At 38.2% G+C, this 10,753-nt stretch overlaps 1 protein-coding gene across 2 annotated transcripts in view; it reads right to left on the bottom strand.

Annotated features, from left to right (window-relative positions):
• Positions 1-1,098: 1,098 nt before the first annotated feature.
• The window catches only part of LANCL3 (LanC like 3), a 53,762-nt gene continuing 44,107 nt past the window's right edge, over positions 1,099-10,753 (bottom strand). For both annotated transcript variants that reach the window (XM_007071218.3, XM_043538031.1), the window contains one exon: positions 1,099-9,571. In XM_007071218.3, coding sequence (XP_007071280.2) covers positions 9,412-9,571 — 160 coding nt within the window. In that variant the 3' untranslated portion in view covers positions 1,099-9,411. The remainder of the gene's footprint in view (positions 9,572-10,753) is intronic.

Genomic DNA, 10,753 nt, shown 5'->3' with positions numbered 1-10,753 from the left:
GATGATAGAAATCAGTGACAAAACGACCTTCTTAAAGCAAAGTTTCATTTATTTAGAACCCAAGCACTTCAGAGAAAACATATCTTAAAAGCTCTAAAACACACTACACACGTCTAGCTTACCAGGTGTTTAACTGTCCTCTACACGGGGATCCTGGAAGGACTAGCTCCCTATAGACTCTTCCACAGAGCCTGTCTCTCAAAGCTCACAACACGCTCCGGACAGCCCCAAAGACTCATCACCCTTCACAGGGATCAAGACACTTTTTCATTGTTTAACACCCTTTGATCTCTCATCTCCTGCCACAAAACAGTGGTGTCACTTCAGTTTACACTCTCGAAGGATACCACTCTTTCAAGTGGGTGCTGGGGTGCTCTTATAGGAAAAGCTGTTGTCTCACCTGCCTGTACAGAGCCACTGAACTTGAGCCTTATTAGTGTATAATAAACATTCCAGTAACCCCAATGTCCAATAACTTACATTTCCTGACCGGTCACAGTGTTCTTAAAATTATTATATAGCAGTATTCATAACATTATTATGTATCAGCTCCAGATCTGCAACAAGTATTAGGTGAAAAAAGCGCTAGCTGCCTTTTGTTTGGGACCTTTCTAGATCTGCATCTGCAATGGCAAATCGTGAGCCCACAATTCACCACAGCTCCATAATCTATTACTCCATCGGTGGTAGCACAGATGGAAGCTATAGTGAAGAGAGGGCTCAGGTGTATTTTACTACTGTGCCATCTAAATGTTCTTCAGAGGCGAACTGAAGGTGCTCTGGAGATTGGGCCCTTCAAATGGGGAAGGGAGGACGTGTGTGTGTGAAATTTAGGTAGGCTGAAGATACTTGCCTGAATTGGAAACTGACCAACACACCAAGGGTAACATATCTCTACTATTATGAAAACTGCCATGGGATCTTTAATGATCACAGGTGGTCCAGACCTTAGTTTTACTTCTCACCCAAAAGACCTCTCCTCCAGCAGGACAGTGCCACCAAGAATAGTACTGGGACGTTGAGTCAGTACTGATTCGGAGGGAAAAGTGGTACCTAAAGCAAGTGTTCTCAAGAATAATCAATTAATACAAATATCCATAACATTTAAGATGAGGCTTTTATTGTAAGGCAAAAGATAATCATAGCTTTTATATTAACAATGTGGGTATACACAGATTTTCTCTATCACTGCTAAGCCAATATTATTAACACTGCTTTAAAATGCTATAACTCTAGCTTCTATTAGTGTATGTATCAATTACAATGCAAAACTAATATAATAAACACATCTTGAAAGATCACAGTGTTTCCAACATTATAACATCCGGGCATTTTAAACCAATAAGGTGCACGTCTACAAGGGTAAAATCAATCTGAGTTCTAAAGGAACTACACCACGCTATGGCTGTGTGCGGGTGTCACAGACAAAAAATGAAGCTAGGATACAGCACTTATTATACTAGAAATGAATACCGTGTATCATATGCTGGAATATAGCAAATGATCAGCGTATGGAATACAGTGTATGGAATATAGCAAACGATCACTCAATATGAAATAATATCTATGTTAGCAATGCAATCTACTTTCCCTGGTACACTTGCTGGTACTCATGTACATATGTTTTTATATAAATTGGGCCAAAGCAGGTGTAAAATGCTATCAAACTGGGCCTTGATCATGCAAACATGCATGTGCTTAATTGTTCTTACGTGAATGTTCTTGACTTCGGTGAGTCTTGATGTCAATGTTCAACTCATGTGAATAAACTTAAAATGCATGCATAAGGGTTTGCAGGCTTGGGGCCCAGAATGGTAGTATCACAGCTACTTCACATAGATGTAATGACCTTATCCTGCACCACTGACGTCAACAGGAGTTTTATCATTGATTTCAGTGAGTTGGATGAGGCCCTAAATGGCTACACAAAGTTGAACACTGTAGAAAAATCAGGCCCATTGTTAGTGCAAACCTTTCCCTCCCTCTAACAGACATATTTAAATGGTAATGAAGACTACATCACAACTTAATTTTAGTTCATATAGTACTCTTGCCTGATATGAAAAAGAAATATTTAAGATTTCCCATCTCCCTATATATAGTATACAATTGACCCCAGGATTTCTGTATAAAATGTTTTTTGGTACATGTTATGCAACATTGTTTAGGAATATCATTGTATTATAAAATATCTTTTATACAACTATCAACACATTGCTATGCAAAATATGTTTTAATTAAAAGTAGTTTTCTGCCATATTATTTGTATTGCTGTATTTGAACCTAATTGCCTTAGCTTTCTCTTTGAATCATCACATGAAAAACATCAGTGGGCTCTATATATTTGTTAGTAAGAGACTACAGCATTTCATCCGTTATGACAAATCCGTCTCTTATTGATGTATTGATTTCTCAGATCATGACTGGCAATGTTACAAAGAGAATACAGAACCAGTAATGACTATAACCATTGGATATAAATTAGGCAGGAATTTTATTAGTTCAAAAAGTTTGTGTACTTCAACCCTTTTTTTGGAATACTCACACATATTGAGCATTTCTTCACAATTCCATTTATTAATCTATATGAATGGATAGCAGTAGATACAATTACAGACAATTCCTATATGGACAGAATTTTTTCAGTGAGTATGCCTATGATGACTTTGCTATAATTGGCATTGATTCAAGGCAGCAGAAATCTGTTAAGTACAGCACATACTGTACAATATTTGTGCAATGAAGCAAACTCTGTGCTATTTTCTTGGAAAATGCCTATTCACATCCCAGAAATGCAGTATTGTTTTGTGGGCCCTGAGTTTTTCTGGCTTATGGCTTTGCAGTAGGTTGTTCCCTCGTAATGTGTTTTTTTGGACATTTGCTCATTTCTTTTCAGGTTAGCCTTAATGCTACTTACTACTCAATCCAGAACATTTAAATACAGACTCAAATTTCTTCTCACAGCAATGTAAACCAGTGGTGTTAGCCAATGGTTGTTCATCCATGTGGTTCTTGACAGCAAGATTCATCTCTTAAATCTGTATAGCAATTCTCATCTCCTCCTATACGAAGATCACAATATCAGAGAACACCCATTGATATTATGTCAACAGATGTTCAGGACAGGTAGGTGGAGTTGACCATCAGAGTTGAGATCTGCTCTATAGATCTCAGAGAGACGTTTTGTCCATAAACGTTTCTGATCTAATTTTAAAAAATGGGCAACTAAGATGTACCCTCAGTGATGCACGCATGGGTCAAAACAGATAACTACATGCATGAAACATGCAATGTTGTTTGCAAACCCTGTATCTACATGTGCAAATGGGTCTTTGCCTGAAGAATTATCCCATTTGCACCTGCAACTCTATATTTTGCACACACCTACAGTGGTCACACTTAAAACTTAACAATGTGACCTTTAAAAATAATCAATGTTCTCATGTTATCCATGGCGTTTCTATATATTTAGTATCAGTAATACGAAAGTGACATTACTTATTTACAAAGGTAACTGAAAAGTCTTTAAGGGTAACCAGTATCTTTGTTCATATTTCCAAGGATAATTTAGGTGTATATTTCAGAACATTAGTTCATTTTACCCACCTTCTTGTGACTGTCTTAGTAGAAATGAGTTACGGTAGAACTGGAAATATTATCTACAAATTCATTTTTTGTTATATTCATGGATTTGAAAAGTCAGTGACAATCAATATACAGTCCAATGATTATATTTAGCATCAGGGAAGTGGCAGAGCCAATGAGCAGAGGCCAGCAGGGAGTGAGAAAGTAACGTAATACTAATATGTGGACAACCTCCTTTCCCATTAAAATAGACAGTCCTACAGAAGTGTGCTTTGTTTTCAAAAACAAAGCAGTTGGGCTGCAATCTAGCCTTCTGAAGTGATTCATAACATAGGTGGAGGGGGAAAAAGAAAAGAAAAAAACCCACGTAGACAAAGCTGAGATTTAAAACAATGGCATAAAATAAGTATATTCCTGATGCTGAAAGCTTGAGTGCTAGGAAAAAAAACAATAAGTATCTGTTAGAACTCACATTTCTGTTGCTGAAAATTACACATTGTACCTGACTCTATGAATCCTAAAAATCACTAAATCTCAATATTTCAGATCTAGTTCTATCACCAAATAAAATAAATTATTCAACAGTAACAATTTGCAGATGATTTGCCAACAATCATAAATAGTATATAGCGCCGTAGGCTGATATCTGTTTTACCACTTTACACAACAACAGGATACACACACACCATAAATAAGCAACAATACACACAATGTATGGCAAAGCGTAATCCCTTTGCTTTAAAAAAGCATAACCAGAAACACTTTTATACCTCTTAAATTCCTATGGCTTATACTTCAGCAACCAAACACATGAAGAGATTTTACTTTAGTGTGTAAAAGATATTCTGCCATTTTGTGTTCTACTTTTGGTAAGTGGGTGAGGTTCTCCTAACATATACTATTATCACAGCAGGATGGCAGAATCTGTACAGGATTATGAGGTTTCAAATTGTGAGATTCTGGTTCTGGAGCAGGAAAAGGTAACTTCTGCTAGACCTTTTGTCTCAGCCTGGGGGTGACACAATTAGTCTCTGAAGGCAGTAAGGATGGAACATAGAAAAGCTTATCACTTTGTGGTATCTCATTCACAGAAGCACTGACATCTGCAGACAAGTTGTTTACTTGCCTACCTTTTAAAAGCTACAATAAAAAGTTTGCAACAGGGTAAGTATGAGGGGAATTTACAAGTGGATGTGAGTTAAGAGAAAGAAAGAGCTGAAAATCCAGATTTACATTATGGCTGGCATTTTCAGAAGTGCCTAAGTGAGTTAGGTACCCAACTCCTAGAGGAAACGAGGTGTCTAACTCCTTTATACAGTTTTGAAATTCCACCCTACATATCTAACTATACATTATTACTACCAATTCATGAATTGTTTTTCTACTAAAGAAACATTGAAAATATGTGCTAAGTTTTTTCAATCCTTGAGGCAGAGTCAAGTCTAAATTAAAGCAACTGCACCACAGGCATTTTATTAAGAACAAAATTGAATTGTTTTCCAGTATTTTTTTTTTTTGAAGCAGCAGCATGAGGACTTCACTGTTAAGGCAGCATAAAGCGGTTTTCTTAAAAGGTATTGCAGGATTAAAATGATAAAAAATTAAGGTCCAAGAGACTGCAATATATTTTTTATTTGTACTTTATAAATGCTGCAATAAACGAGAGTTCTCACCCTGCTCATACTGAAGTCAACAGCAAAACTCCTTTTGACTTCAAGAGAACAGGTTGGGCCTGAGGCTTTTGAAAACAGAGAGTGGTTAAATCTGTTTTCTTATAGCAGAATATTAAACACAGTGCAACCCTTACACAAGTAATTGCTACTCTCACAATTAGTCCCAGATGGCTAAAGATTACCTTCACTAGCAAGGGTTACAAGAAAAGACTATAAACTTGTTTTCGGTTGCTTTTAGAATATATGGTAAATTACAAGAGATTCCTTACTGAATGTAAATAAGAAAGAAGGAACTCTGTAAAAGGATAGAGACAGAAAGTCATCAGAGAACAGATGATGAATACTTAACACTTCCTATTCCTGCCATTTATAAGGAACAAGTTAAAAAGATCAATAAAACTATACCTATTGGAAATTAAACATAATAGAATAGCAAAATAAGAGTTATTTAATCCATTGCCTTTATAGAATATTTTTACTTTTTTCCAAATATTTGAAACTGTCACTGTGTTCCTATTTGAAAACTTAGAGTCTTGTATGTAACAATATCAACATACTTTTTGTTTAGGATCTGAATTTTTGCATTTATTCCCATATTCTAGATTTGTTTGGGGTTTTGACACAGAACTCCATCTGCAGTGAAAACTCCTGAGACATAGCTAGTTGGTTATAATTAGGTTTTGTGGTGCCAGAGATAATGAAGAAAAAAGTAAAATGTGATGATTACTGTGCTGCTGTATAAATAGATTTTAAGTTCTAGGTCTTTTGCTTTTGACTGAATTGGGTGCATTGTGCTTCTTAGGTTGTATATACCAAAAACATTGTTTTTTCAGTCTGCATCTGTAAATAAGGATGCAGGTAATAACTGCAGGATTAAAACAGCCCTGAGCCCAGATGGCAGAATCCAGTTCTCTGTTTTAATTTAAGAAACAAATATTTCCAAGATTGTTTTTTTCACAATAGAATAAAAAGCAATTAGAGCAGCTTTCTAAATACTGCAACATGGATATTGTTACTTTTATATTTTAACTGCGTGAATACTTTGTACAATATAAGTTTAGAATTAAATATCATCAGTAGGGCCCTACCAAATTCAAGGTAATGAAAAACGCATCACGGAACATGAAATCTGGTCTCCTGCAATGAAATCTGGTCTTTTGTGTGCTTTTACCCTGTATTATACAGATTTCCATTGGGGGGGGGGTGTTGGGGGAGGGGAGACCAGCGTTTCTCAAATTGGGGATACCGACCCAAAAGGGAGTCATTGGGGGGGGGGGGGAGGATCGCAAGTTTATTTTAGTGGGGCTGTGGTATTGCCACCCTTACTTCTGTGCTTCCTTCAGAGCTGGGCGGCTGGAGAGTGCTGGCTGCTGATTGAGGGCCCAGCTCTGCAGGCAGCAGCGCAGCAGTAAGGGGGGCAGTACCATGCCATGCCATCCTCACTTCTGCGCTGCTGCTGGTGGCGGCTCTGCCTTCAGAGCTGGGCTCCCGGCCAGCAGCCACCGCTCTCCAGCTGCCCAGCTCTGAAGGCAGCACTGCCACCACCAGCAGCAGAGCAGAAGTAAGGGCAGCAGTACCACAACCCCCCTACAATAACCTTATGACCCCCCCCAACTCCTTTTGGGGTCAGGACCCTACAATTACAACACAGTGGAATTTCAGATTTAAATAGCTGAAATAATGAAATTTATGATTTTTAAAATCCTATGACCATGACATTGACCAAAATGGACCGTGAATTGGGTAGGGCCCTAAATATCAGGTTACAAGGATAAAACTGACAGGTCAAAAATGTCACCTGTCCTAAACACGTTTAAAAAGGTCCAAATTCTGAAAAATCTGTTAGCCATCCAAAACACAGGGTGCAACCTAGGAAAAGATCCCAACTTCTCAGATGGGCGATTGACCAGCAACAGATCTGGGATGCTGGGGTGACCTCTAATCTTGGGCACACATCTGAACACCCTGGGACAAATCCCACTCATATTACTTATCCTTATTCTCCGACTGACTTCAGGTTTCAGCACGATAGGTACACATACATGTGAGATATATTGCCTCTGCACACAAGAATGAAGCAACTAATGACACACTTTGCATTTTGACAGTGCTGTGCATTCTGACATTCCCTTTCCTCCAAGGATCCCAACGCGCTTGACAAACTGATAAAAAAAAATAGATTGCTTTATCCACCACTGAAATGCATTACTCAAAATGCAGCTACTTCTGGGGTGAAATAACTACGTAACACTGTACCAAACCACCATACAGCAGGGGTCTGATTCTTCAGCCCTTACTCATCCAAGTCCTCCCATTAAATCAATTCATGTGAAAGGCCTTGTGGCAGTGAGTAAGGATTAACAACATATATAAGGGCTGCAGGGTCTGACTCCATTCTATCGCCTGATCCAAAGCCATAGAAGTCAATGGGAATCCTTAAAGGATCAGGCCCTAAGAAAAGCTGAATCTTTTCCAGCTAAAAACACAAGGGGAATGGCAGATCAGCAGGGTACTGGGATAGGGTTATGCATGTGTCAGCTTGTTCACGTGAAGCCATTGGGTGTAATTTTTGACCTATCAGCCTTCCTACTCTCCCCTTAAATTCAACCGTATTACTGTATTCCAGTATAAAGAAATATATTAGTCTGATATATTGTAAATACAGGAATTTGCTGCTACAGTATTTTAACAAATCTACATTTGCATTTTGTTTAGGTTTCAAATCTACCTACTTATCTATGCTAGTGCGGTGTTACTGGACTGACCATAGATCTCAACAGCCACAAATCACTTGGGCATGTACAATACCTTGCGTGGTACATTAGCAACATTACTTGGTTAACCAGAGAAATAAGTGGTTTTAGTTTTAAACTTTTTATCAGCCTTCTCCTAAGCCCAATACTCAGGGTTCCATCAAAGGTCTGCATACAATTTGTATCTCTAAAGTGTATCACCGCATTTCATCAGGAAATTATTTTGTCAGTCACTTTTTCAATCTCCATATATATGCTACAGTTCAAATAATGGACTAAAGGCAGTTTCTTCTATGACTGGCAATAAGCAATATTACCTAGTATCTGATACTGTGAGACTAGCACTTGACTTCTATACCCTGCCTATCTGCAGTTTTGTTGTAGCCATGTTGGCCCCAGGATGTTAGAGTGATGAGGTGGTTGAGGTAATATCTTGTATTGGACCAACTTCTGTTGGTGAGAGAGACACGCTTTTGAGCTTACACAGAGCTCTTCTTCAGGTCTGACTTGAAGTTGGTCCAATAAAAAACATTACCTCACCCACCTTGTCTATCTAAGACCTTTGCTACAGAATTTAGTGATCCAAGTCTTCTACATGGCTTCCGTTGATCTACTTCATGGAAGAGAAGATATTGATAAAAAGATGGAGTACTACTACCACCGTAAGGTGGTGATAGGGATTACCACACACCGTTTTGAAATGCATGGTCAGATTCAGCTGTCATTTACATATATGAAACCCCACTGATTGCAATAGTAATGTGGTACATGTGCAATTAAAGACAGAATGTAGCTGTACAACTGCTATTATATGCACATGACAATGAAAGGATTCCAACATATAGGTACTTCTAGGAAAGGTGGTATTAGTCCTAGGAAATGTTTATTAAGAAATCCCAGATATTGCCTTTTCACTCTTTAGTGACCTGTCTGATTCACCTACAAGAGCATAGCTGTGTAATGTCCTATTTTATGGGTCTCTTTTTAAACCCATTGGATTAATCATTTTATTTCCCTTGCATGTCCCTACTGTTCAGATTTCCATTTTGTTTTTCTGCATAACGATCACGTTAAAGATTGTTAATGCCTCTTTCATTCTCATTTGAATAATCAGAAGACGTTACTTCCCTTAGTACAGCTGAATTTCTATCCCTTCAATTGTGAAAAACCACTTCATTCTCCCCTTTTATTTTTAAACTTATTTTTTTTAAACCACATACTTCCCTCCCCAAACCCCAATATATTTAGGCTTCTTCCTGACCCCCCAGCACAATTAAGGCTAGCATTAGTGGTATCACTGAATGTGGCTTATTTTGTAAATAGCCTCCCTTTACAGATAAGTGAAACAACAGGTGCCCTGTACATGGCTGTTCCAGTGTGGCACTGGAGAACATCCTTCTCTAGACAAAGACACTGAAGAGAGGGAACTCGGCTTGGTTGGGCTGCAGCAAGTCAATCAGGAAACACACAGTCCCCGAGAAGCCTTCGTACAGACTATATATGTTTTCTAATGCCCGGGAACCAGCCTTAAATTCTTCTGTAAATAAGAACTCTGCAAACCTAAGAAACAGTAAAGACAAAAAATGAAGTCTTTATTACATCTCTCTTCATGCAACTGGCTTTGGTGCCATCCCTGTGTATCTGTTCATTTGTCATTAGAAAGCTTCACGTCAACACATTCAATAGGAAGAATATTAATAGTTTCACGTCTGCTAGTTATTGGACGTTATCTGCAAATCTGTTTACACCTTTTTCTCCCTCACCAAACTGAGGTCCATTTGATCACGAAGGACAGAAATGTTCCAATCTGTATTTATATATTTGACATGCTTGGTGCCCGTCTGAGATCTAAAAGATTTTTTGTGTCTCTGTATAACATTTATAAGTGTATAAATGGAAGGGTTTTTTTAAAAAGTGTTTTTATATTGGTCTTTGTTGCATCAGGACCCAGCAGGACACAGAACAGCAATGTTTTCTGGATGGATGTGAAAAGCCCTGTATTACAGACGTGATTAAGCAGATGAAATACTCTGAAAATACTATAAAATGAGCAGCACTGAAAATAAGTTATCGTGATTCCAGAACCATTTCCTGCTTGCTAAGGAAAATGGAAACAAACATATTATCATTTAAAAGAGCTACAATATGTCAGAAAAAAATCTGAACTAAAAATAACTGCTCCCTGCTATAATTCTACATAGGCCTCATCCCATTTAAACCAGTGTAAACAGGAAGTCGATGGAGTTACACTGATGTAAAACTGGTGTAAGAGAGAGCGGAATGAGGCCTGTGTGTGTGTAAAATATGTGAAGAAGCAAGATCCTGGCTTAGTTGCACTTCTGTGTACTTAGAGACAGTGTCACATATTGTGAAAACCAGAGAGAGAATCAATATAATGAAACCAGCGGTTCATTTCACTCAGCTGTGGAGCAAGAGCTAAAATTCTCTGGTATTTGTTCATAGGCTATGGAGGTCTTCACTGCTGTATTTCTGGACAAGCCCAACCAATGCTGGTAATGGCTAAAAGTCAATAACGTAACACCTACTCGATAGTCTATGTTAGATGAGTTATGATCTCAGTCCCATATGTATCCAAACCATATTTGGGCACTCTGAGTATTCAGAGCTTCAGTGCCATCTAGAGCCATTCCTCTAGCCCTCACCACCATGGCAACCATAGGGGGAGGTACAAAAAGTCAATAAGTAGCATGGACCCTTTTGAGTTTAATCCCAGTAAAGGAT

Source organism: Chelonia mydas, chromosome 1 (assembly GCF_015237465.2).
Source record: "Chelonia mydas isolate rCheMyd1 chromosome 1, rCheMyd1.pri.v2, whole genome shotgun sequence".
Classification (NCBI taxonomy): domain Eukaryota; kingdom Metazoa; phylum Chordata; order Testudines; family Cheloniidae; genus Chelonia; species Chelonia mydas.
Note: the sequence above shows the minus strand (reverse complement) of the source record. Positions and strands in the feature narration are given on the sequence as shown.